The 27,510-nt window shown below is 38.1% G+C and overlaps 1 protein-coding gene across 13 annotated transcripts; it reads left to right on the top strand.

Annotated features, from left to right (window-relative positions):
- On the top strand, positions 1 to 26,186 carry LOC126717902 (DNA repair protein XRCC2 homolog). 13 transcript variants are annotated; one of them, XM_050419868.1, is made up of 11 exons: positions 1 to 433; positions 584 to 732; positions 3,003 to 3,070; positions 4,840 to 4,902; positions 14,052 to 14,186; positions 24,541 to 24,647; positions 25,138 to 25,174; positions 25,281 to 25,381; positions 25,487 to 25,572; positions 25,720 to 25,802; positions 25,903 to 26,186. In XM_050419868.1, the coding sequence occupies exons 1-8, from the start codon at positions 112 to 114 to the stop codon at positions 25,282 to 25,284; spliced, it is 885 nt and encodes a 294-aa protein (XP_050275825.1). In that variant the 5' UTR covers positions 1 to 111; the 3' UTR covers positions 25,285 to 25,381; positions 25,487 to 25,572; positions 25,720 to 25,802; positions 25,903 to 26,186. The 13 variants fall into 13 exon arrangements, with proteins under 13 accessions (XP_050275825.1, XP_050275829.1, XP_050275827.1 ...); XM_050419864.1 differs by having other exon boundaries at positions 3 to 433; positions 24,541 to 24,637; XM_050419863.1 differs by having other exon boundaries at positions 3 to 433; positions 24,541 to 24,637; positions 25,667 to 25,802.
- Positions 26,187 to 27,510: the final 1,324 nt, after the last annotated feature.

Here is a 27,510-nt window from a genome sequence, read left to right as displayed (position 1 = left end):
AAACTAAAAACTGTATGTTTAAATGAGCCTGATTCTCTTATCTCCCGCTGTTTGTTCAACTTTGTTGTTGATAGTGAGTGTGAAGAATCGAAGTAGAGGAGTTGGGAAGAGATGGAAGCAAAAGGGTGGATCTCAGGGGACGAGAGTGCGAAAGAGATGCTGGGTAGGGTCTTAAGTAGAGCGCGTCCCTTCTTGCTTCTTCCTCCACTTCATAGGGTTCCTCTACGCCCTCGTAATGTTCTTGAGATCGTCGGCCCTTCTCCTTCTGCCAAAACCCACCTCCTCATTCAGGCTGCACTCACTTGCGTTCTTCCTGTAGACTGGAATGGCGTCCACTATGGAGGCTTCGATGGCTTTGTTATCTTCATCGACTTGGATTGCCGATTTGACATTTTCCGCTTTTCACACTTGCTCAAGCTTCGATTAGCGTCTGGTAAACTACAAATTTATAGGGGTTAGGAGTCCAGCTATAATTTTGTTTCATCAAATTACAAATTTTATCTTTCCATATTGTTGTGTTTTTTTTTAGAACTTTGGGCAAGTTAGTGTTTAAATTTACCATAGTTTGTTATAATTTTCCCAGGATCAATCAGTGAAATAGATAGGGAGCAAAACAACAGTACGAAAGAGAGATCAAGTATTGCTTATGATGAGGAATTATATACTTTGTGCATGAGACGTTTTTTGTATGTCCGTTGTTATGATAGTTTTGAATTTCTTGCCACTCTCAAGGTGAGGAGTACTTTTACTTTTTACTCTTTAGTAAGTGTTATTGTGTAGTGTATGAATTTTTCCTTGAAATGCTACAATTACTATTGCTTTTGAAATCATTAAAAGTCGGGAAAAAAGGGATGTAGATGCAAGAGAAAAGGGAAAGAGTGAACCCACACAATGGAAGAGATGTAAAAAAATCAAAACAATTTATCTTCCTTAAAAGCATTCTTTGACAAGAATTCTGGTTTTATTTATGGGTTATACACAAATACCTAATAATTAAAATTAATCATAAAAGCATGTTCTGGTAAGAATTCTTGCTTCAGTTAGGGGCAAATTACATGTTACTGCATAGAATTTATTATGAAGTACTTGTTAGGTGCTGCTAGAATTTAGAGGTAATGTGGAAATATTAGATCATAATCTAAATATCTCTTTTATGGAAACCTGCTCAATTTGACAGATACTTGTTCATTTATCATTTTCTTTCAATAAGATTTCCATGTGGTAGTCCCTTCTTCCTTCAAAATAAAAGAAGTGAAACCCCTTTCCATGGAAAAGGCAGTATTCTGAATGGAAATAGTGCACAGAGGAGAAGGATAAGGCATTTTGGTAGGAAGAAAATAATGTGCTCGAGGATTGAAAAAAAAATAAAATTAGGGAATAAAAGAGAAGACATTGAGCGAGGAGAACCAGTGTATAATGCCTCTAATGTGGATAGAATTGGCATCAATCTAGTGCTAGCTAGTTGCATAAAATATTTGGTGAAATTTCATTTATATGGGAAGCTTAATGTTTTAGGATCCATGTCATTTGTTATTTATAGAGCTTTGAGGGGATCTTCTTCTAATGTGTTCCCTTGGCAGAGCATATGGCTTGTGAAGTTTCCACGTTGAGTTGCTTTCTTTGTTTGGATGGCAGAATGGGGGAAGATTATTATACGTGAGAACTTGAGAAGGTGAGGGCTTATACTAGTAGATTGGTGTTGTGTTTGTCAACATAGTGGGGAGGATGTTGACCACCTGTTGGTTCATTGTGAGGGGGTTTTTAAGTTGTGGAGTTTTGCTCTTACAACTTTTGGAGCTTCTTGGATTTTCTAAAAGAAGGTGTGTGATATATTGATGGGGTGGAGGAACTAGTTAGGGAATTGTGCTTCAAATATTTGGAATTTGGTATCCTCGTGTGTTATGTGAATTATTTGGAGGGAGTGTAATAATCACAATTTTGAGGATAAGGAGCATTATCAATTCATAGCATTATTTACTGGCACATTGTTTGACACTGGTCACGAGCTTGGGGGTTCAAGTCTAGTGATTCCATTCCGTTGTTTCTAGTTCTCTTCTTGTTTGTGCATAGCTTGTTTGTTTTTTTTTTTTTTTTGGTTTTGTTTATTTGCTACTTCGTTTTCCTTGCATGAAGTGGCCTTGATTAATAAACTTTTTTCTTATTTATCAAATAAGAAAAAAACTTCTTTAGGTCTGTGGACATACCTTCTAGTTTCTACTACTGAGCGTTTTTATTGGGTGATTTGAAATTTTGAATTAATAAGAACATTTATGCATTTAGCACTACGTGCCGTTGCTTTTTTCTATTTTACAATCCCAAATTTGTTCTAATTCCTTTGTTAAGCCATGTCATGGTGCTTCTTAGCTGCTATTTGGAGGGGTCAAGATCACATTGCTTCCATTAGCTGCTGCACAAAAGTTAAATGGCAATTTGAAGCATAACTGTTTGTCATTTATAGGATGTTACCATTTCATGAAAAAACAAGATTGACAATGGTTTGAAGCTGGTTTGAAGCATCTTTAGATTCTTTACTCAAAATATGTCATTTTAGATAACTTATATAAGAGTAAACTTGAACTGATATATAATTATGCTGAGTTCTTTGTTGGCTTCGCTTGTTTTCTTGTTTTCTCCTTTTCTTCTCCCTTTTTATGTTTCCTTCTCTGTACTCTCTGTTCTGCCTTATGTTTTCATGAGGTTTTTTAATATAATTTTCTTACTTATCAAAAAAAAAAAAAAAGAATCATCCCCCATGCTAACAATGGCAGATATTACCTCAAATGTCCATGCCAAAAACAAAAGCAAACATTTTACTATGATAATCCAACTACCTTGATCACATTTTTGTGTTTAAGAACCATTTATTCAAGCAGTTCTACATCCCCAAATACCTTATTGAAGAAGGTGCATTAATTTTGGCCATACTTCGTTATTGTTTCCTTGATAAGCTTATTTCAATTGTGGAAGGTTATAATTTGATTCTTTTACCTTCTGGATTAAAGACATTGCACTATCGGATTCAGAAGGAAAAAGCATATGGCACTTGTGTTCATATGCTCCTGATTGACAGGTTTGTCATGTAATATGGAATATTATATTTCTGTATTGTTTTCTAGGAGTTTGTTGGCTTTAACAATCCCCCCCCTTCTTCTTACCCCACTGCAGATGGAAGCTTGAATGGGTTGTGATACCAATTTTGATGTAGGATCATTAGATATTCAGCACTAAAGTAGAATTATTGCTGAGGTTTGTTTTGAAGGGTTATTAAATGAGGTTGATGTTTAAGGGTTTAGGTAATGAAACAATAGGATTTTGAATGCGTTGATGGCTGTTTGGTATTAAAACAAGGAATAGTGCATGAAATAAAGAAAGATAAAACACCAGGCAATCACATGATTCACATCTATGTTCTCCTAACTCCTAAGCAATCACATTTGGCAATCATACCTCAAAGCTTAAAATAAGCTGTTGGAAATTTTTTTTTTTTTAAATCAATCTCTCTATCAATGTTACTAATTACAATAAAGCCTTTATATAGACTATTGCTAGATATTTTCCTAGAAGAACTAGGACTCCTAAATAACCTATTCCTAAAAAGACTAGGATTACTAATAAAATAGAAAAAGTAATTAATAACTTCTAAACCAAATAGAAAAAGGACTTAAAACAATAAGACTCATGGCCATGGGCCTTTGGAACAGACCATTACAAAATCCTTTTTAAAGTTTTCTGCTTGAGGAAGGGGGAAAGGGGGACCCTGGGGTGTGTGTTTACTAGCCTTCGTTTGATTATTTATTCCTCTACAAATGGGCTCATGATCCACAATGGTAACCTAAGCAGAGATGCTCTATCTAAAATGTTGAAAATTGACTTATGTAATATTTGTAATTGATTGTATACCCTTGTACTCCCTGTGCACTTGGGTGTCTCTTTCTTTGATATCAATAAATCTTTATTACTTATCAAAAAAATGTTGAAAATTGACTTCACAGTTTAAACAGGACTCATGGCCATGGGCCTTTGGAACAGACCATTACAAAATCCTTTTTAAAGTTTTCTGCTTGGGGAAGGGAGAAAGGGGGACCCCGGGGGGTGTGTTTACTAGCGTCTGTTTGATTCTTTATTCCTCTGCAAATGGGCTCATGATCCACTATGGACCTAAGCAGAGATGCTCTTTCTAAAATGTTGAAAATTGACTTATGTAATTTTTGTAATTGATTGAATACCCCTGTACCCCCTGTGTACTTGGGTGTCTCTTTCTTTGATATCAATAAATCTTTATTTCTTATAAAAAAAAAAGTTGAAAATTGACTTCACAGTTATATATTGGATAGCATTGGTTGCCTCTATAATAAGTGCCACTTTTCTAGGAAAATTAGTTGAATCAAAGACATGTTCACTGAATGCCTTCACAGTAAATTGTTTTTAGCAGGAAGCTACTTTTCATGAAACTGATGGAGCCTTATTCACTGCACATACAGGAGATCTATTATAGAGTTGGGCCTTATTCACTGCACATAGAGTTGGGCCTAGTAGGTTACATAATAGAAATTTTCTTAAATGCTGATAAATAATTGCTTACTGGTTTAGATGCCTGACTTCAGATATTAGGTTACTAAGATTCCTTTTTGGCCTTAGATATGAAAATTGCAACAAACAATTTCTATTTCCATGCTTCAAATATATTAATAAATAGAATTTGAATATTTTAAAGTTAAACAATTATTATGTGATGTTTCTTCCATTTGGCATGATATGCATTGTGAAGTTTTTGCTGGTTTTGGCATGATTGAAGTAACTTAATTGTTAATATCTGAATGTGGATCCCTTTCTTACCAGCATTGGGGCTTTCCATTGGATAGATCGTGCCTCAACATGTTTGCCACTAAGGGGTAATAACAGGTATCAGATACAACTATGTGGCTTAGAATTGTGTACATAGTATACTTATCTTTTAGTCATTGTTTTACAAAAGTTGGCGTGGTTAATCCATTTTTCTTTTCCTTTATATAGAAATAATGTTAGTCACTTGCTGATTTGCCAACAGCCATGTTTCTTCCCTGGTTTGGTTTTTTGTTTCTCATGCTAAGTATGTAAAACTTTGTAGAATTCCTGTGAGGCCTCACATCAAAATTGTCCTTTTGAATAATTTGATCTTTAAGCTCGCTTTCCTGGTAGCTTTTTGCTGCCTGTGTTAGTATGATGTCGGGAAAGTTATTCGATATACCCAGTTATTGTTTACAATTCAAGGTTCCAAATTTGGTCTCCAATTTGAGGAAGCCCCAGTGCCTGCCTAAGGATTTTTATCTGCAAGCAATAGCTAAGGGCCCTTTGCTGTTGTCTCTCTGCTTTTGAAATGGGATTTGATTCAGTGACTAGCACAAAGATACATAGATGGAAACATTGATTTATAGCCAATTGCCTTCTTCTTAACTGGTGAAAGTTAATCTTGGTGCAGAGAAGTTTGGAAGATGGGAGAAAGACATTGCAAAAAAGAATAATCTGTACTAAAATTTTTAGAACTCAAATTAAATATTTAACGAATTGAGATACTGAACTAAAACTGATGCAAAAGCCTTCTAAAAAAGCTAGATATATATATATATATATATTTTATAAGTAATAAAGATTTATTGATATAGAAAAAGAGACAACCGAGGTATATAGGGAGTAGGAGTATGCATACCAATCCAAAATACATACCTTTCTTTTTCTTAAATTGTCAATTGTCAGACTTTTTCTCAAGGCAGCAGTCCATACAAAGAAAGTCGCTCTAGAAGGAACCTTCTGCTTCCAAATGCTCTTCCAAGGGGAAAAAAAATGATCACTGGCCAGCTAGAAGATGGTAATACACACTAATCACAAACCCTTTACTCCTAGTAGGTAACCAACACCTCTCATCCTCCCTAATCCCCTTTACAGGAGTGCCATAAATGGTATCCATGAAGCTTGATAAAACTTCCAATTCCCAATCCTGCACATCCCTAAAAAAATGTATATCCCAATGAAGGACTCCATTGGTGTACTTAATAAGATCAGCCACACTTGCCTCCTTGTTTCGGCAAATCCTAAATAATTTGGGATAGTAGTTAGCAAGAGAAGTCATTCCACACCACCAGTCTTGCCAAAACTGCACTTTTGATCCATCCCTAACTTCATACAAGATAAACCGAGACAAAGGGGGCCATCCCCGTCTTATATCTTTCCACAAACTGACTTCGTAAGGACTAGAGAATGAGCTAGAACACCTAAAGAAAGTGTAGCGCAAACAGTAGCCTATTGAACAAGATGAAATTTGGGTTCATCCCCTAGGTCACCCCATAAAAAGTTCCATTGATGGTTAGCCACAGAAGTGGGGATAGGAAATAAGGAAAGAAAATAAGTAGGTAGATTTGAGAGAGTGCTCTTAATTAAAGTGACTCTACCTCCCTTAGGTAAATATAATTTTTCCCAAGCCGTTGATTTCCTTTCCACCTTCTCCAGAATTGGATTCTATATTATCTTATCCTTGAATTTTGCACCCAAAGGAAGACCCAAATATTTCAAAGGAAGAGAACCTTTCTTACAGCCTAGGACGGCCACTAATAATTCAATGTTATGAACTGCCCCCACAAGCACCAATTCAGACTTACTTAGGTTTATTTTCTGGCCTGACATAGCCTCAAACCAAATGAGCGCCATGAGGAGTATTAGCATTTGATCAAGGTCAAAATCTCAGAAAATTAGGGTATCGTCAGCAAAAAGAGATGAGAAATCACCAAAGATCTTCCTTTTGAATCACCTACATGAAAACTTGACATGTGACCTTCCTTAATAGCTTTATCCAACATTCTACCAACGGCTTACATAACCAACATAAATAACAAAGGGGACAAAGGATTTCCTTGCCGCAACCCCCTTGAACTCCCAAAAAAACTGCAGGGAGATCCATTAATAAGGATAGAAAAACGAACAGTAGATAAACAAAAAGAAATTCACCGCCTCCACTTATTAGGGAATCCACAGCGCTTAAGCAAGTGTATAAGAAAGCCCCAATTCACGTGATCAAAGGCCTTTTCTATGTCCAATTTACACAGTAAACTTGGGTGACTAGACTTCAACCTAACTGTCAAGGCATTCATTATCAATGAGTACGGGATCAAGAATCCGCCTGTTTAGAATAAGAGCATTCTGAGGCTTTGAAATGATATCTCCTAGAACCATGCAAAATCAAATAGCCAAAACTTTAGCAATAATTTTATAAATCCCCTCAATAAGACTGATAAGACGAAAATCTCTTACTTCAACTGTTGTAGATTTTTTTGGAATGACAGCAATAAAGGTTGCATCCTAACTTTTTTCAAATTGACCTTTAACATGAAAATGGTGGAACGCAGCTATGATATTTGATTTGAGAATCCCCCAACAAGATTGAAAGAATGTCATTGGAAAACCATCTGGCCCAGGTGATTTGTCCCCGTTAAAATCCTTGATGACTTCAAAAATCTCTTTCTCCTCAAAAGGTCTCTCTAACCAATCTACTTTATTCCCTAAAATCCTTGGAAATTCCAACACATCCGAGAAAGGCCGGTGAACTTGCCGCGAGTATAAATTCGTAAATTCATATAGAATTGCATAATACAATCGGCAGTCATATCCTAGTTGGAAGTCAAAACCCCATCAACGATAAGATTCTCAGTACAGTTATTTCTTCTATTGGAGTTGGCCATCCTAGTTATTTCTTCTATTGGAGTCCCCTTCCTTTAAGTATAGAACTTCTGACTTTTGTCTCCAGCTAATTTCTTCTAACAAAGTGGTCTTCTTAAGTTTAGAATGAAGGGTTGCTTTTTCTCATTTTCCTCATCTGTTAGAGGTTGACTCTCCTCTCGAACATCTAAGGCATTCAATTTACTCCATAGTTGCTGTTTCTTAGCAGTGACATTATTGAAATCTGTTTCATTCCTCTCTTTTAGATCCAATTTTAAAGCTGTCAATTTCTTGGCCAGTATGTCACTAGGATTCCCTTGAAAATGGTAATTCTCTGATCGGGACTTCACCTTGTCCAAAAACCCGTTCGCCTTCAACCACATATTCTCAAAATGAAAGGGGATTCTCCTCTCTGATGACTCCCACCCTCCGATAGAATTGGAAAGTGATCAGATAGCACTTTAGGTAGTCTTCTTTGGGATAAATGTGTGAAATACTTTGCAAAAATTGGAGAGAGAAGAGAAACCGGTTTTTTCTAGAAGTTGAGCAAGAGTTAGACCATGTGTAAAGGCCCCCCTCCAAAGGAGTGTCCATAAGCCCATGAAGAGAGATAAATTCAGAGAAGTCATAATGGAATGAGTATATCTTTTCGCCCCTAACCTCTCTAATAGAGAATGAATAACATTAAAATCACCTCCCAAACACCATGGAAAATTCCACCCGCTATTAAGTCTTGCCAATTCCTCCCACATAAGTTTACTCTTCTTGTTCAAATTTGGTCCAAAGATACCTAGGAAAGCCCACTCAAACTGATCACCAACATTTTTAAATCTGCAAGACACCAAAAAATGCCCCACCGCTTCCTCCACCTTTTCAACCACCCTTCAATCCCACATGAGCAAAATTCCACCAGAAGCTTGTCTTCCGAACCCAGATATGACCAATCTAAATAAGGAGAACTCCATATAGGTTTAGGTTTAGGTTTTAGGGTGTTGTTACATTGAAGAATATTGGATCTCCTCAATGAGAGTTTCCCACCTCTCCCATGAAAAACCAACCTCTCTCCCACCCACCACCACCGTCGGGTTTTGGTAAGTATGTGGGTTTTCTCATTGCATCCTATGAGAGACAATGCATTGTTTTCTTTCAACAACTTGAGAAAGCTTGGAAAGAAAAGGTTGCAGCTGTTAATCCTCATCGGATAGGGAACTCAAGCAAAAAAGGTATGAGGGAATTGTGGAATTTAATTTCTAATATTAATTATGATGGGCATTCTGGGAGGACTACAAGAGGTAGTGTGAAATCCATTGTATTGGGCTCAGATCAGTATCCATGATCTTGAAGATTCTATCTTGAAATGTGAGGGGTTTAAATAGTTTTAATAAGAGGGATATTGTGAAAAATATGCTTAAGGAGTGGCAGGGTGATGTTGTTTGTTTACAGGAAACTAAGTTGGATAGCACCAACTCTACCATTGTGAAAAGTCTATGGGGCAGCCCTTTTGTAGATTGGGTTGTACTGGATGCTATTCACATTGTTGGGGGAATTTTGGATGCCATTCACACTGTTGGGGGAATTTTGTTGGCATGGGATAGGAGGGTATTTGAGAAAGTTGATTGTTTTGTAGGTAGATTTTTTGTTTCTGTTATGTTGACGGGAGTGGTAGATGGTTTTGAATGGGTTTGTTTGGGGGTGTATGGTCCTTTTGATGATGGTGCTAGAAATGCATTGTGGGTGGAACTTGATTCTGTGAGGTTGTGGTGGAGCTTGGCTTGGTGTTTGGTTGGTGATTCAAACATCATCAGATATCCAGTAGAGAGACTTGGCTGTAACTCTTTTAGTTCAGCCATGTTTAAATTTTTTGACTTTATTGAGAAAAGTAATTTGGTTGATCTGCCTTTGGAAAGAGGGGGTGATTACACGTGGTTTCGAGATTCTGATAATCCGTCCATGTCTAGAATTGATAGAGCTCTAGTTCAACTTACTGGGAGGATCACTTTTTGGATGTGACCCAAAAGATTCTTCCTCGGGTGGTGTCGGATCATTGTCCTATTATAATAGAGGCAGGAGGTATGCCGAGGGGGAAGAGTTCTTTTAAATTTGAAAATATGTGGTTGAAGGTGGAGGGTTTTGTGGAAAGAGTTCGTCAGTGGTGGAATGGATATCACTTTTTGGGGCCTCCAAGTTATGTTCTAGCTTGTAAGTTGAAAGCCTTGAAAGGTGACTTGAAGCATTGGAACATGCATGTGTTTGGGGATGTGGCTTTTAGGAAAAAATGTCTTTTGAGAGGGTCGTTGGATCTAGATATGAAAGAAGGGCTGCAAGTTCTGTCTCAGGAAGATAAAACTAGAAGAACTGTGATCAAAGCTGATATCATGCATTTAGCTTCTTTGGAGGAGATTTCTTGGAGGCAAAAATCAAAGGCCTTGTTCATAAAAGAGGGGGATAATAACACTTGGTTTTTTCATAGGGTGGCTGACTCGCACAGGAGAACCGATCACTTTAGGGGTGTGGAGGTTGAGGGTGTTCTTTACGAGGATGATAGGGAGGTTCAGGATCAGGTGGTGGAGTTTTATAAGAATTTATATCAGGAGCCTCAATCTTTGAGGCCTACTATTGATGGCCTAGATTTTGCTTGTTTAGATGAGACAGAGAGGATATCTTTAGAGAAGGAGTTTGATAAAGAGGAGATATTGGTGGGTTATAAAGGAGACTAAAGGTGATATGGCCCCTAGGCCGAATGGTTTTACTATGGGCTTCTTTTAGAAGTGTTGGAGTGTGGTAGAAGAGGATGTGATGGCTTTCTTTGTGGATTTTCATAGAACTCGCATCTTTGAAAAATCCCTTGATGCCAGTTTTCTTTGTTTAATTCCCAAGAAGACCAATGCTATTAACATTAAGGATTTTCGTCCGATTAGCCTTGTGGGTAGCTTGTATAAGCTGTTGTCAAAAGTGTTGGCACATAGGCGTCGTTGTGTACTGGATAAACTCATTTCTAATTCTTAGAATTCTTTTGTTGGAGGGAGATAGATTCGTGATTCCATTCTCATTGAAAATGAATGCTTGGATAGTAGAATGAAGATTGGCATTGTAATTGTCAAGCTAGATATTGAGAAGGTTTATGATCATATGAATTGGGATGTTTTGTTTTATCTTACGGAGAGGATGGGTTTTGGAGAGAAGTGGGGGAGGTGGATGAAGGTCTACATTTCTACAATCCATTTTTCAGTCCTTGTCAATGACTCACCAGCGGGTTTCTTTGGTAGTACTCAGGATCTTCGTCAAGGGGATTCCTTGTCTCTTGTTCTTTTCCTATTGGTGATTGAAGTGTTAAGTAGGCTGTTGAAAAGAACGGAAAAGGGAGGCTTTCTTAGTGGATTTCAAGTGAATTCCCACGCGCAGGGAGGTTTGCATATTTCTCATCTTCTTTTTGCTAATGACACTATCTTATTTTGTGATGCAACCAAGGAACAACTATTATATAATAGGATGGTGATGATTTTCTTTGAGGCTATCACGAGTTTGAAAGTCAATGTGGGTAAGAGTGAGATTGTTCTAGTGGGGGAGGTAGGGAGTTTGAATGCTTTGGCTAATGTTTTAGGTTGCAAAATTGGTAGGTTGCCCATGAATTACTTGGGTATACCTCTTGGGGCTCATTTTAAGGATTCATCAATTTGGAATCCTATTATAGAAAAAATGGAGAAGAAGCTATCTGGTTGGAAGCGTTTATACTTATCAAAAGGGGGAAGATTAACTTTGCTGAAAAGTACCTTGTCAAGTCTTCCCACATATATCTTATCCTTGTTTACTATTCCTCAAACTGTGGCGGCTAGATTAGAAAGGATCCAAAAAAATTTCTTGTGGGGAATTCTGAGGAAGCTTTTAAATATCCGCTAGTTACTTGGAATAAGGTGTGTTGGCTGATTGAGGCAGGTGGTTTGGGGATCTAGAGGATTGGATTGTTTATCCAAGCCCTGCTTGGAAAATGGCTTTGGCGATTCGGGAGTGAAGCCAATTGTTTATGGTGTCAAGTTATAGCTACCAAGTATGGAGAGACTATAGGGGGTTGGTGCACTAGAGTGTTTTTTTGATAAGTAAAAGTTTATTGATCTCAAAAAAATGGAACACCCTAGTACACAGGGAGTGTACAAGGGTTCAAACAATCAAGAACAAAAATTACAAGAATCTAAGAAATCAAGAAAGGATGGAAAGGATTGGTTCCGCAAAGCAGCCAACCAATCCATTAATGTTCTAAAGAAAAATAGCTTCAAATCTGATATGGATCTCTCCTTATCTCTACCAACTCCCTTATTCCTTTCCCTCTTGTACCCTTCACTGTTCTTTGAATCTTTTCCTTAGTAGCTCTCTATTGTAATTGAGCTTCAACAGCCAACAAAAACTTGGTTGTTGGCTCTTCCAAACCTTTTAGAGATGTCCCCAAAAAATCGTCAAACCTATTGAATCTACTTTGGAACCACACTGAGTAATTGTCCTTACCCATTAATTTCTCTACACCTAAAATTGCTAGCCCTTCACAGTTATTTGTGACACCCATAGGCATAAGCCAGTGGTTCAACAGTTAGAGGAAACAAACACCCCTCTGTAGACTGAAAAGCATCCTTGGAATAGACATTTGAAATCCAATTGTCCACAACATTGTCATCCCCTTCTTCCTATCCTAATATTATCTCCTTTGAGTCCAGTGACACCATTGGTACCACCGTCATTTGATTTGATTCATCAAATCCATCAACGGCATCTCCCAGTGGCAAAGAGATTTGAATCGGAATTGCCACCCTCCTCCCATCTTGTAATTCAAGAACCCACTGTTTAGAGTTCCCCCATTTCTTGATGACATTGTCTGTATGCTCTTGGAGGATCCTTTGGATGTCGCGTTACAAGGCCACATCACCATCATGTGTGAGTTCCAACCCACTAAAAGTGTCTATAGGTCCATTGGAACACTAATACTCATCCACGGTAGCATTGGAATCATTGACCTTTGAGAAAATCATCTCGGTGCATATTAGCTCCATCTGATTCTCGGTGCATGTCATTCAAAATCAAACCACCTTTAGTCCTGCTTGAAACAATTCCATTTATAGTAGACGTGATCTTCGTCCTAATCTGTGCTTTCTCCTTCCTAGAGTCCCTCTCGCGTGAATCATGGGTTTGACTACCAAGATTTGCAATATTTGAATTTTAAGAATTCAGCATTAATTTCTTTCCTTTATTTCTTCCACTACCATTGTTCCGTCTACCCTCCACTGCCTCCAACATATGGGTTTTGGAATTGATTTGTTGGCCTTTCACCACTACTGTCACAAACAATCTCGTTCCTTAGATCTAAGAGCTTTAAGCATCCGAGTTTTAGATTCACTCAATTAACACCTTTACACCTTCAGAAAAGGTTCAAGCTTATCAAATTTGACCCTAGATTGATCAAGTGCATTTTCCTTGGGTACTCTTGTGCTCAGAAAGGATACAAGTGCTACTCACCTACCCTTTGTTGGCATTTTATTAGTGCTGATGTTACCTTTCTTGAGTCTACGTACTATTTTTCTTCTTCCCCTGGTCTTGACAGTTCTCTTCCCTGTCTTCTTTGCTTACCTCCCATGTCTCCTCCTGATACTCGTAATCAAAAACCACTCCAGGTTTATTGTCTCAGCACCCACATATAAAAATAATACTTATGTGTGTTAGGGTAGTTAATTTTGAATGCCCAAAACACACTTCCCGAGACAACAAATGTCATCGCCGTTGTTGGGGTATTGCATTGAGTTGCTGCTGGCTTTGAGAAGTTGAGGAGGCAGGGTGGTGGGGGGGGTGGGTCTGCACTCTGGCATGAGTTCAAGAGAAATGTGGAATGGCTGAGGTTTGGAATTACAAATTTTTTGTTTTGTTATGGATTGGAACTCAAAGCCAATTACATGCTCAACCTAAAGATCCTAACAATGTATTTGGCATTGGGCCCTCTAATTCCAAATCCAAGACCCAAATCTAATGCCAAATCCAAGCATCCAAACAGATCCCAAGTATAATTGATGCAAAGTTAGGTGTTGATCTTTGCTACAAGAAGTTTGTCCACAGATTGGTATACGAATCTATTTATGCCAGAATAGGTGGTAGAGTTTAAAGAAATTATTTTTCCTTCACTGAATTTGTATGATCTAGTAACATTAGATTATTCAAGCTTTCATGTTCCCCCAGATGTTGTAACATATATGCATTCAACTTTTGATTATTGTTAGTTACTTTGATAAATGCTGTGAAATTTGATAATTATTGGATTGAATATTTACTTATAAAGTCTGTCAGATTCTTAGATTGTACCTAATCTTAATGTTTAACTGTTTGGTATGCAGAAAAAGCCATTCTATTCAGACTGTGTTAGAAACTGTAGTTCAGGAGATTAGAAAGCTTCTGCTGCTGCATCCCATGCTTGCCATAGCTACAAAGGCAACGCTTTTCGGGAATAGAGCCATGAATGAGGCCAAATGGTGAGTTCCTAATAGGAAAAAGTTCTGATTATGTCAGTATCGATACTTTTTTCTTTACTGTGAGAAGGTCTTAATTTTTTGTCCACATAGGTCATATACTATGACCCTGTTTGTTAATAAATAGTTTTTGTGGTCAATATAAAAGAACCCTGACACCAAGTTCATTAGATTGAAAAGATTTGGTACTATTGATTGCAGAACATTTTTCTTGTCTCAATTGTACTTTATTGGACAGATCTGTTTGGCCAACATCATGTGTGTCCAATGCATATCCTATACCCCACTTATGTCATATTGAGTTAGAGCCTTAGAGGTGGTCACTTACCTGCATAAGATTGTCTTTGACATCTATACCTGTATCCATCATGCAAAGTGCAAGTCATTTCTTACTTGTGTTCACTCCTTTGATTGCCATCTATCAGAAGGGTCCTTAACATGCCCCAAGAGAAGTGCTCCACCATGAATGTTGATTCAGGACTGTCATTGATGACATTAGTGATAATAGATTCACTAGTTATTGGGGGATTGTAACTGATATACCTAGTTATTGAAGTAGACTGCCATTTTGTGAGAGATAAGATTCTAAATGGAGCAATTGCTACACCGTTTGAGAAATCTGAAGGCCAACTTGTTGATATCATCACAAAAGCATTATATAGGAGTCGATTAGAATCAATAAGGGGGAGTTTTAGCAAGTTATAGAAGGATAATATAGAGATAATATATATATATATATATATGTGTGTGTGTGTGTATTATATAAGTAATTTTTTTGGATAGGTAATAAAAGTTTTATTGATAAGAAAAATTCAATCTGTTTACGATAGTAAACCAACTACACTTGAAACGAATGCAAACAAATCAAAGGGAAGAGCTAACAAAAATAAGGAAATCAGACATGGAAATACAATGTGTAAAACACCAAATACGAGACCACTCAAACAACGTCATAGCTAGCAAAGACTTCAATAGATCTCCAAGTCTCTCAATGTCTTCAAATGTTCGGGAATTGCGTTCCTTCTAGATCAACCACATAAGACACAACGATACCATATTCCAAACATTTGAAGAAAGTGCCCCTAATCATTTCTTCCCTGCAAAAAGGAGAGAAACAACTATATTCGGCATCACCCACTGGCCCCCAAACATAAGAAAGACTTCACTTCATAGAGCATGAACAAGCTTACAATGGAGCAGAAGATGATCTACAGTTTATTCATCACAATGACATAGGCAACACCAATTAACAAGGGGCAAGTTCCTCTTGACAAGGTTATCTATTGTAAGAATCCCACCCCTAGCAGTTGTCCATAAAAACACTCTTTTAGTTATCTTAACACACCAAATGCTCTTCCAAGGGAAAGAAGCAGAAATGGCGTCTTATAATGAATTATAAAATGAGTGCACATCAAAAACACCATTTCGAGTCAACTGCCAAATTAAGATATCATCACCCTCCCCCTTTGGTATTTTGGAGTAAATATGCACAAAAAAAGTATAAACTTTCTCCAATTCCTAATTGTGAAAGGCACGATGGAATATTAAGTTCTAGCTTCTACATCTGGTGTAGTAAAAACCAAATAAGAATTCCAAGCTTCTTGAGCCATATCATAGGCAAACAAATCTGAATACAAATCTTTCAAAGAAATAGGACTGCTCCAAGGGTTGTACCAGAATCAAATACGAATACCCTTTCCTACCGCATACACCACATGACCAAAGAAACTCTATTCTCCTTTCCTAATTTTCTTCCATGTCCCACAACCATGTGTCTCTCTGACAGCTCTAGTGCACCAATCTCCTCTAGCCTCCCCATATTTGGTGGCTATAACCTGACGCTATAAATGGGTGACTTCATTCCCACCTGCTTCACTGGCCAAACAACCTTTTCCCAAGCAACAAGCAGATATTCAAAGACTTTAGCATATCTCTCCCAAAGGAAATTTCTTTGAATCATTTCTAATTTGTCTGCCACATGTTGATGAATAGTAAACAAAGATAGATAATAAATGGGAAGGCTTGATAGAGTACTTTTCAATAAAGTAAGCCTATCTCCTTTTAACTAATATAAATGCTTCCAACTAGAGAGCTTTTTCTCCAGCCTCTCTATAATAGAGTTCCAAATCGAAGAATCCTTATAATGAGCCCAAAGAGGCATACCCAAATAAGTCATGGGCAATGCTAACCTTACAACATAAGATACTAGCCAGAGCATCCAAATTCCCAACCTCACCATCAGGCACAATCTCACTCTTACCAAAATTTAATTCCAAGCCTGTGATAACTTCAAAGAAAATCAACACCATCCAAATATACAATAATTTTTCCCTAGATGCATTACAAAAAGGAAAAAAAAAGAATAGTATCATCAGCAAAAAGGAGATAGGTTTGAGAAATATGCAAACCTCCTTGCGCATTGGGGCTTGCTTGGAAACCACTAAGAAAACCTCCCTCTTCTGTCCTTTTCAATAACCTACTCAACACCTTCATCACCAATAGGAAAAGGAGTGGAGATAAGGGGTCTCCTTGATGAAGATTGCGAGAACTATCAAAAAACCTAGTTGCATTAACAAGCATTGAAAAATGTACTATAGAAATACATGCCTTCATCTATCTCCCTCACTTCTCCCCAAAACCCATCCTATCCATCAGGTAAAACAAAGCACTCCAATTCACATGATCATAAGTCTTCTTAATATCCAACTTAACAATCACGCCTGGAATGCCACTCTTCAATCTACTATCAAAGTATTCATTTACAATGAGAACAGAGTCAAGGATCTGTCTTCCCCCAACAAAAGAATTTTGGGAATTGGATATGAGATTATCCAACACACATCAGAGCCTATGAGCCAACACCCTTGACAGAAGTTTGTACAAACTACCCACAAGGCTAATAGGACGACAATCTTTAATATTAACTGCATTGATCTTCTTGGGGATCAAGCACAAAAAAGTGGTATTGAGAGATTTATCAAAGACACATTGTCTATGAATGTCCACAAAGAAAGCCATAACATCCCTCTTAAGTGCACACCAACACTTTTGAAAGAAAGTCATGGTAAAACCATCAGGACTAGGAGCCTTATCATCCTCAATAATCTCCTCTTTTTTCAAAGTCCCTTTCTAGTGATAACCTCTCAGATTCATCCAGACTAGAAAACTCTAAACCATCAACAATAGGCCTCCAAGATTTAGATTCCCGATATAAATTCTTATAAAAATCCACCACTTGATCCTGAATATCCGAATCAGCCTTATACATAATGTCGTCAACCTCCACATCTCTCATTGTATTAGTTCGTCTATGGGAGTTAGCAAGCCTGTGAAATAACCTAGTATTATTATCCCCCTCTTTTTTAAAATCAAAGCCTTTGATTTCTACCTCCAAGAAAGCTAAATACTCGATATTGACCTTGATCTCAGTTTTTGTTGTTCCATTTGCCAGAGACAAAACTTGCAGCCCTTCTCTCGTATCTAGATCCAAGAGCTCAGACAACAACCATTTTTTTCCTAAAAGACATGTCCCCAAAACAAGTTTATTCCAATGCTTCAAATCTCCTTAGAGCCTTGAATTTACAAGTGAATTTACAAGCTAGAACTTAACTAGGAGGCCCCACAAAATGATATCCATTCCACCAACATCAAACTTGTTCCACAAAACCCTCCACTTTGAGCTACATATTTTCAAATTTAAAGGAGCTCTTCTCCCCCCACATGCCACTTGCCTTCATAATAAGAGTACACTGATTGGATACCACAAGAGGGGAGGCCTCTAGATCACATCCAAGAAATGATTCTACCAGTCAGCTGAAACCAAAACTCTATCAATTCTAGACATAGAAGGATTCTCTGAGTCTCAGAACCACGTATACTCACCCCCACCAAAGGTAGATCAACCAAAAAAATTCCTCAATAAAGTTCGAGAATTTGAACATGGTTGGACTAAAAGAAATACAACCTAAAGTTGGTTTACTGGATATCTGATGATGTTTAAATCACCATAGACACACCAAGCCAAGCTCCACCTCATTCTCACACTACCAAGTTCTGCCCACAAAGCATCCCTAAGACCATCAATAGTCGAACTATACACCCCGTACAAATCCAAACAAAACTGTTTGCCACTCTAGAAACAGAAAATCTACCTACCACAGTCAATTTTCTCATACACCGTTCTATCCCAAGTTAAGAGAACACCCCCTGCCATGTGAATGGCATCCAAAACTACTCAATCTACAAAAGGACTGCTCCAGAGACTTTTCAAAATAGAGGAGTTGGTATAGTCCAATTTGGTTTCTTGAAAACACAACTTCACACTTCCACTCCTTGAGTAAATTCTTCATAGTATCCCTCTTATGAGGATTGTTTAATCCTCTCACATTCCAAGATAAGAGTTTCAAGTTCATGGACAACAATCTGAGTCCATCCCAATGGATTTCACACTTCCTCTGGTACTTCTACCAGAGTGCCCATCATAATGAATAGAAGAAACTAAGTTCCTTAATTCCCTCATACCTTTTTTAAGTGAAGAAGCAGTTTGACGGAGACTTCCTACAGCTCTCAAGTTGTTGAAAGAAAGTAATACATTGCCTCTCACTGGAATCCATAGGAAAACCCACGAATTTACCAAAGCCTATAACCATCCTTTTCACCCAAACCGAAGGCTCCAAGTCATCTCCCACAAAAGTGTCATTCGATATAGTACACCCTCCTCTGTCACTAAATCTAGACCCCATAACGATCCCATTGAGCTAAAGTTACACAATCCAAAGAATTTTGATCATTCTCAGCCTTACCTGACCCCATGGAATTGTCCCAATTCAACAATAGAATGTCATCTTCCTTTGAATCAGAAATCAGCTTAAAAACTGGAGAGAATCGGTTTGGTCTCAACAACTTGTGGCAACTAAGCATATCAGAGAGCTCGAAAACCGATAGCATTGTTGGAAATCCCACATTTGGAGAATCAACAGTTTTGGTGATGTCAGAAAGCCCATCAAAATGATCATTAGAGCTGGAAACATGCAAACCCACCTCAGCCCTAGTGATTGGACAACCCACAACTGGACCATCGATGAATGTAGTAGCAAAATCTATTTGCCCCACCTCGGCACCGCTGCTTAGAGAGCCCACAAGAGAAGAACCACCAGCCACAGCCACATCAAAGCAACCTTCGGACCTTGAAAACACCCCACCCACCTCGTCGGTACTCGAAGACACTGTCGGAGTCTTCTTGGCTGACTCGTGGGAGCCTGACCCTTCGCCCATGTCCCCCGAACTTGGGTGATTCTGTCTCACCAAGGGTTAAAAAACACTGGGTGCCTGTTGGGTTTTGGCCGTTGTGTGTGTTGGACTTGTTTAATTGCAGGCCCTAACACAGAAGGTTTAAAGACTTGGCCAGTCTTTACTCCTTTGGGTTGGACAATATTGGCCCAATTAACCATATGTTTGCCTTCACTTTCTAAATCAGCAGAAATTTTTAAAGAAAAATGGGTTTGGGTCCATTTAACAGACGTTAAATGCATGTGGCGGCCAGATTTGAAATGAGTTGGATTATTTGACTTTTGAATTAAGTCAAATCCTCCAAATCTCTCATTTTGATTTAAATTGGCAGTAAGATTTGGAAACTGCTTCTCCATTCATTTCCTGATTTCACTTTACCATTAATATTTTTCCAAGCTTGATTCCTCGAATTGCCAGTGGATTTTTCAAACCCACCACCACCAACAACCACCTCCTTCCTTGGCCTTGAAGCTAATTTTCCCAAGAAAAAACTACGTAACTTCACTTCAAGAAAAGCCTAGACTCGCTTATTAACTCCTTCTAGGACATGCAAACAACCACATCTTGCCCCATTATGATACTCTGAAATTTCCACAAAAGTACCACCCTTATTCGATCTAATAGAAAACTTCAAGATTTTATAATTCTCACGAAAACGTTTGAAAAAATATTGCTTGCTAAAATCCCAATGGAATAATTCTACCAAGCGTGCAATGGTCCAATCCAGACCCGATTTACCAACCTAAATAGAACCACGATGCTTACCCCGCTTTTTAGTGATGGAATATGAATCCATATGAATAGTTATAGGAAGTACACTGGGGTAACAGTTAGATACAAATATTGCATAAATCTAATAAATCAGCAATAGAAAATAAAGATAGGCTCCTCATGGTTGTCAGCCAACCAATAAAGTTCTAAAAAAGAACAACTTGAGATCAAGCATAGAACTTTCAGTATCTTCAAAACTTCTTCTATTCCTTTCCCTCTAAATGCACCACATCAAGCAATGACATATAACCGTCCAAATATGAGCATTCTGATGACGACCAAACCGACCTTGCTAGCTAAAAGCTCAACAACAGATTTTGGCATCACCCAATAAACTCCAAACAAACCCAAAATCGTGGACCATAAGTTTGACGCATTAGAGCAATGCAGCAAAAGATGATCAACAGATTCACCATTGCATTTGTACATTAACACCAATGTATAATCCTTATCTTTCTCTTCCTTAAGTTGTCAATTGTAAAAATTTTACCCAAAGTTGTAGTCCATGCAAAGAAGGCTACTCTTAGAGGAGCTTTTGATCTCCATATGATTTTCCTAGGGAAAGAATGATCACTGGTGATTGCAATGGCACCCAGAAAGTTGGTAATAAGTACCAACCTTGAAGCCCTTTTTCTTGTTTGGTTTCCTGTATATCTTATCCCCTCCAACCCCCTAATTACCATACCATAGATCGTATCCATGAAGGTCATCAAGGACTCCAATTCCTAGTCTTGAATAGCTCGTACAAATTGTAGATTCTAGTGAAGAACCTCATTGGTGAATTGCATTGAATCCTCCAGACATCCTTCCTTATAATGACAAATCCTAAATAACTCAGGGTAGCATACAACAAGAGAACGCCCCCTCACCCAACAATTCACTACCATACATCTATCACTCTTCTCCATAAATCATCCCTTTCAAGTCCATAACGCCACAACCATTTCCCTAACAAGGTTTCATTAAAAAGTCTTAATCTTCTAATACCCAAACCACTTGAAGAAAGAGGAGTACAATCATTTGTCCATTTAACTAGATGAGATTTGTTCTATTCCCCCATACCACCCCATAAAAATTTTTGTTGTACTTTTTCAATACGGTTTGCCACATTTGCAGGGATAGGAAATAAAGAAAGGAAGTAGGTAGGCAAGCGCAATAGAGTACTCTTAAGTAAAGTTACTCTACCTCCCTTGGATAAATATAAATGTTTCCACCCCGCAACTCCTTTCCACATTCTCTAAAATTGGATTCCATAGTGTCCTATCTTTGAAGTTAGCACCCAAAGGAAGACCCAAGTATTTCGTAGGAACCATGTTTACATCCTAGCACATCCACCAATAGCAGAATATTCTAATGGAGAAAAAATGGTGAAAAGGAAAGATGTTTTAGAAAGCTAAGTTGCTTAGAGAAAAGATAGAATGAACTAGCTCTTCAAGAGGCACACTCTTGGAATAATACCTCATAGGTAGATTTATTGGATTCAAATTCAACTAGTTACAAGGAGGGCAGCCTCACTTATTTATAGATACATAGGCAAGCCGTTGATTAGCTAGAAAGTTAGTTACAAGAACCTACCATGTGGCTACGATGTGATTGGCCAAAACCTAACAAACCTCTCTAACTAACTAATAGGCTATTGCACTTATTACTAACAATCTATCAATTAACTAACTTTTTGTTACAAGTAAAAGGATCTACTTATCATACAACATAAGCACTAGTAAACGACTAGCTTTAAAAATGAACTGTATCATATTCACTCCCACAGGAACCAACTCTGATTTACCTAGATTTATTTTTAAACCTGAACTTGATTCAAACCAGATGAGCACCATATAGGGTAGAAGTAGCTGATACATAACACACCAATCAACAAAAGTGAAACCCTTTTTCCTTAAATTGTCACTAGTGAGTATCTTACCCCAAGTTGCGGTTCAAACAAAAAAAGAAACTCGTCGAGGAGAGCATCCACAGCAGTGGAGCAAATTTTTTAGCAATTTAGCTCCACCAAAAGTTACTTTATCTATTTTACCTACACACATGCTGCAGCAGTGGATCTATTTTAGCTTTCAATACAATAAAATAATATATTCATCACAATAAAATAATATTTCTACTACAATAAAATAATAATATTTCTACTACAATAAAATAATATATCACCACCACCACCACACAGCACAAACATCCTCCACCACCACCACCACCACCACCAGCAGTCCACAGCAGAGAAAAAAAAAAAAAAACCCAAATCCTCAATCCAGACCAAACAAAATCACCAACCGGAGACAAATCCAGCACAAATCGGAGACAAACCCATGCATCAATGCTGCCCACGCTATCAACATCCTTGCCAACGCTTTGGTTTTCTATTACGCTACATCGGAAAGTGACGGTGAGAGAGGAGAGTGGGACGGCGACGGCGTGGGCTGGGATGGCGACAGCGTGGGCTGGGATGGCGTGGGACAGCGATGGCGTGGGCTGGGACGGCGACGGCGTGGGCTGGGCTGAGACGGCGACGGCGTGGAGTTGGTTGGGAGATGAGAGAGATGAGAGCTTGAGAGAGATAAGAGTTTGAGATAACTGAGAGTCGGTGAGATAGAATAAAAGAATGAAAAAAAATAAAGTGAGTTATATTATTTTAATCAGAGATGGAATAAAAAATTAATTTTTTTTTAGATGTGTGCTACAGTACACATCTATCTATAGATGTGCACTGTAGCAAATAAGCTAAAATTTATAGGTTTGCCTCCACTGCTGCAAGCCTTTTTTGGTATATTGGTGGAGCTAAAATAGCATTATAGCTTTTTAGCTCTACTGCTGCAAATGCTCTTAACTTCCTAAATATCTTTCCAAGGAAAGAAGACAGAGGAGGGGCCTTGCAGCCTATTATAATAAGAGCGAATATCAAAGTCCCTGTTCTTCTTTAACTTCTATCTCTTGCGGTCTCCATTTTCAGTTGAAGGGGTATTAGACTCCAAAATATGAAAGAAATCCACCACTGTATCCAACTCCCAATCATTCAGATCTCGAGTGAACCATACGTCCCAACTCCTCTCCCCTACCCCTTGCCTTGCCAGAGAAAATCTACAAAGGAAAGTCACTCGAACAAGTTGATTCCCACACCAATAGTCATGCTAGAATCTCACTCTATTCCTCACCCCAATCTCAAATAGAGTATTTTGGCTGAAAGCCTCCCAACCCCATTCGAATACATCTCCACAAACCGCAACCATGTACACCCTTGCCCAACTTAGAAGTTCATTCCCCCCACACTTCCCCAAACTTCTAGCTACCACCCTCCTCTAATGTCATGCCTTCTCAACCCCAAAACGCCATAGTCATTTTTCCAACAAGGCTTTATTGAAGATAATCAGTTTCCTTATCCCTAAACCACCGTTGGCCATAGGAGCACACACTTTATCCCATTTTACCAAAATGTAACTTAGATTCACCCCCCACACCTCCCCAAAGAAAGTCTCATTAAATATTCTCGATCTTGTTAGCCATATTAGTAGGAATGGTGAAAAGTGATAAATAATAAGTAGGAAGACTTGATAATGTACTCTTAAGCAACGCCAATCTACCACCTTTTGACAAATACAACTTCTTCCATCCTACCAATCTTCTCTTAAATTTCTTCAAGATAGGATTCCAAATAGAAGGGTACTTATGAGAAGCCCCCAGAGGCATGCCAAGGTAAGACATAAGCAAAGTCCCAACCCTACGTCCCAAAAATCTCTGCCAAAGCATGCACATTATCAACCTCCCCAATTGGAACTATTTCACTCTTACATACAGTAACCTTCAAGCCTATCGCAACTTGAAAACACAGTAACAACATTCATATATGAAGGACTGCTCCACATTTGCATCACAGAAAAGAATCGTATCATATGCAAACAAGAGATGTGAAAAACATACCCGATCACCCCTACCATGAGCCTTGAACCCTCTTATTAATCCCGCCCCCTCCACGCTCTTCAACATCCTACTAAATATCTCTATCATAATTAAAAACAACATGGGAGAGCAGATCCCCTTGAACTTCCAAAGAAATCATTTGGAGACTCATTTACCAAAACAGAAAACTGAACAGTGGAAATACAAGTGCAAATCCACTTACACCATCTCTCCCCAAAGCATAATATAGGTAACAAATGTTCTGAGGGCTGGTATCTAAGAATTTCCAGCTCCTCCTTTTCTATGCAATGTCATCATCTTTTATTCTTTTTCATTAACATGTTTCAAGTCTCTATTCTAGTCTAGGTTCTTGATTTATTGTAAAATATGCTAGCAGGAATTTAAGAAAACCAGATACTTCAAATTCACAAAGTGGGGGCATTACTGCTCTGCAACTTCCATACCGCGAGTATATGCCTTCTGTCTGGCAGGTATTTCATGGTTAGTTACATGTTGATAGACTCATAGTATATTTCACCGGTATATGACCAGTTAATAATCAACTGTATGGCACATGTTATTGCATGTTTTACTGATTGCAGCATGCTATAACTGAATCTTGTATTTCAAGATGAATATTGTCAACTTGGGTTTTGTTCTTTAGTTATATAAGAGGAAGATTTCGACAAATTAATGTGGATACCTTAGATGTATTTTTGGCATTTTTGCTCATGTCATATATCTTGTGAAGAAATTTTGGACTCTAAGAATACAAATTGAAACTTGTTTACAAAAAAGGTTTTACTGATGAAACTTTCTTGGTTAAAAGTCTTTGCTGATAACATACTGAGGTGTGCGGTGAGACATTGAATGTAAATTATGAGTTTAGACAGTGATCTTTCACCAGAAATTTTTCCTGAAATTATTATGGGGTCCATTCAGTGTTTAGAGTCTTACAGATTGATTGCTTGTATGTTAAAAATCTTTGCAGACCTTTGTTACACACAGGATACTTCTACGACCATCAGGTTCAGAATAATAGCCAACTACTTTCTGTCTTGTAGTCATAACAATACTAGCCAATTAATTTTTTTGTCCTTAAATATGGATGTATGCTGTTTTCTTTGCTTCCAGATGATCATCTTGCCGTAAGTGATGATCAAAATCACTCGGTCTATTTTTCAGAATGGCTGCTGCCATCACTGAGTTTCCTCGACAAATTTATAGTGAAAGAGGTGAGCAGATGCCTATGCAACTCATTGATTGAGAATGTTATTAAAGGAATTGAGATTTAGCTTTTTCTATTGGACTTTTCTGGTATTTTGTTTTGGAACCTGCAGGCTGGTGTCTTCTTTGTTGCATGAAGTGTGTGAAGACTAGTGGTGCATTTTTGCTTCTTATTTATTGATTGCTTCTAGGATGCCAGGTCAAACCCCCATCCCCCCCTCTCTTTTCCGAAATGAAAATCCATATTTTACATGCTTTTTTTAATTATTTAATTAATGGCTTTATCAATACAGGTTTTTTAGCGCCTGTAAAATTATGTTATAATTGGTTCTTTTGGAGGCATCAGGTCCAAATCTTACCAAGAAAGAACAATTATAAAATCTCATTGGCTCTGCAACTGGGAGTTTATTGTTTTTATTTATTTTATCGGTAAGAAAAACAAATTAAAAAAAAAGGATTTGTTTTAAGATATAAAGGGAAAATTTCTCTACTGTCATATTAATTATATGCCTCTAAACTTCAATTAAAGGTATGAAATTTCAAGATATCGGTGTATCCCAAGGATACAAAGGCCTCCATTCATCCAAAATTCATCGAGTATGAGACTGGAAATCGAATTATTGCCATTCCAGGCCTACTGCTATTCAAATTATTTATATAACACTGGATTAATTTAAAAGTATTGGTGTTGTAAGTCTTAACTAACTGTATGTTCCATTGGATGTAACATAAATTCCCTAGCGTTTGAGGTAGATGATTTGTTATTTATTTATTTTTTCTCTCTTTAAAAATGTGGGTTAGTTAATAGGTTTATGATGAACTTGAAATAGTCTATAATTGTGGCATTCCTGGCTTTAGAAGTAGTGGTTTTTTAGCGTGATGATGGGTTATGTTGGTAACTGTTTTATAATCGATTCTTAAAACTTGTAATCACCACCCTAATTATACCAAAGGTGACAAATAAAACTATATCCAATTGACTAGGGTTGTTCAGACCAACTCAACACCCGACCTAACTGACCAACACGATGCCACTTGAACCAAAACTGACTTGATCCTAGTAGTTGGTGGTTGACAATAGGTCTTCAGCATTAGAACTTGAGGGGGGCAGGATGAGTGGCGGTTTTGGGTTTTGAAACTCGACAAAAACCAAAATGATTGAATCCAAACTTGCAAAACTGCCATGCCCCTTGACCCAATCCTCCCTCTCTCTCTCTCTCTCTTAATCTCAAATTTGTTGAGATTTGGGTGAGATCTCATCGAGATCCGTCAAACGCTCTTAGGCCATTAATTGAACCATAAGGTCCTTAAGCCCTCAATTTAACTAAAATATCTATGACACCTCCTTAAATATTAATTTTCACAACTATAGCCTAAATTCAAATAATTCTCTAGTTAACTATTTCCTTTCCTATGATTTTTTTATTAAACTTGTAGTAGCTAATGTTATAAAATAATTTAATCTTAGAAACTGTAAGGACACGATTTATAACGACTCATGAACGACGTTGGACTCGTATGTAAAGGGCCCGAACAATATGATTTGTAGAGAGTGGATTTGGAAAGGCCTGCCCTTGGGTGCTGGGCATCGGTCTGGTCCTGGTTTCATGAGAGCTCATACAAAGACAGGTTTTGACTGTATAGCTAAGCCTTACATCGATGTAGTTCGAAAGGTCTGACTCCTCGGAATTAGTCCGAGGAGCATTATATTCTCACCATTCTTCTTCCTTTTTCTCCTCCTTTTTCCGGGGCCTCTCCCCCCCCCTTTCTTTTTAGCTCTCTTTTCCCTTTTATACTAGTATTCACTTCCCCTTCTTCATCTACGTGTCAGTTTCTCCTTATTTGGGGTAATTATTCGTCCTGTCAATCCATACGTCAGAGTGGTTGGGAAAAGCTGGATAGCATGGTATGGAGTATGGGCTTGTCAGGCGCTAGGCTCCACATTATGGTGTTGGCAGCTTTCTCGTTTGTACTGCTCTTGTACTGAGTTTGTCCTTTTTTTCAGGCGTTTTGTGAGGTGTTGAGCGTGAGATCGTCCTCAGCCACATTCTTGGGATATTAAGGGGCTTTCGCCATACGTCCTCGGCAGTAGGCTCCTCGGCTTGGGCTTTAGGCCCTTAATGTGAAGTGGGCTGGG

The sequence above is a fragment of the Quercus robur genome, chromosome 3 (genome assembly GCF_932294415.1).
Source record: "Quercus robur chromosome 3, dhQueRobu3.1, whole genome shotgun sequence".
NCBI lineage: Eukaryota > Viridiplantae > Streptophyta > Magnoliopsida > Fagales > Fagaceae > Quercus > Quercus robur.
This window is presented reverse-complemented; position numbering and strand designations above follow the sequence as displayed.

Coding starts and splice junctions, on each gene's coding strand:
- LOC126717902 (XM_050419864.1), top strand. CDS start 112: ATGGAAGCAAAAGGGTGGATCTCAGGGGACGAGAGTGCGAAAGAGATG. Junction 733..3,002: donor AATTTCTTGCCACTCTCAAG/GTGAGGAGTACT, acceptor TCTGGATTAAAG/ACATTGCACTATCGGATTCA. Junction 14,187..24,540: donor GCCATGAATGAGGCCAAATG/GTGAGTTCCTAA, acceptor AAAATATGCTAG/CAGGAATTTAAGAAAACCAG.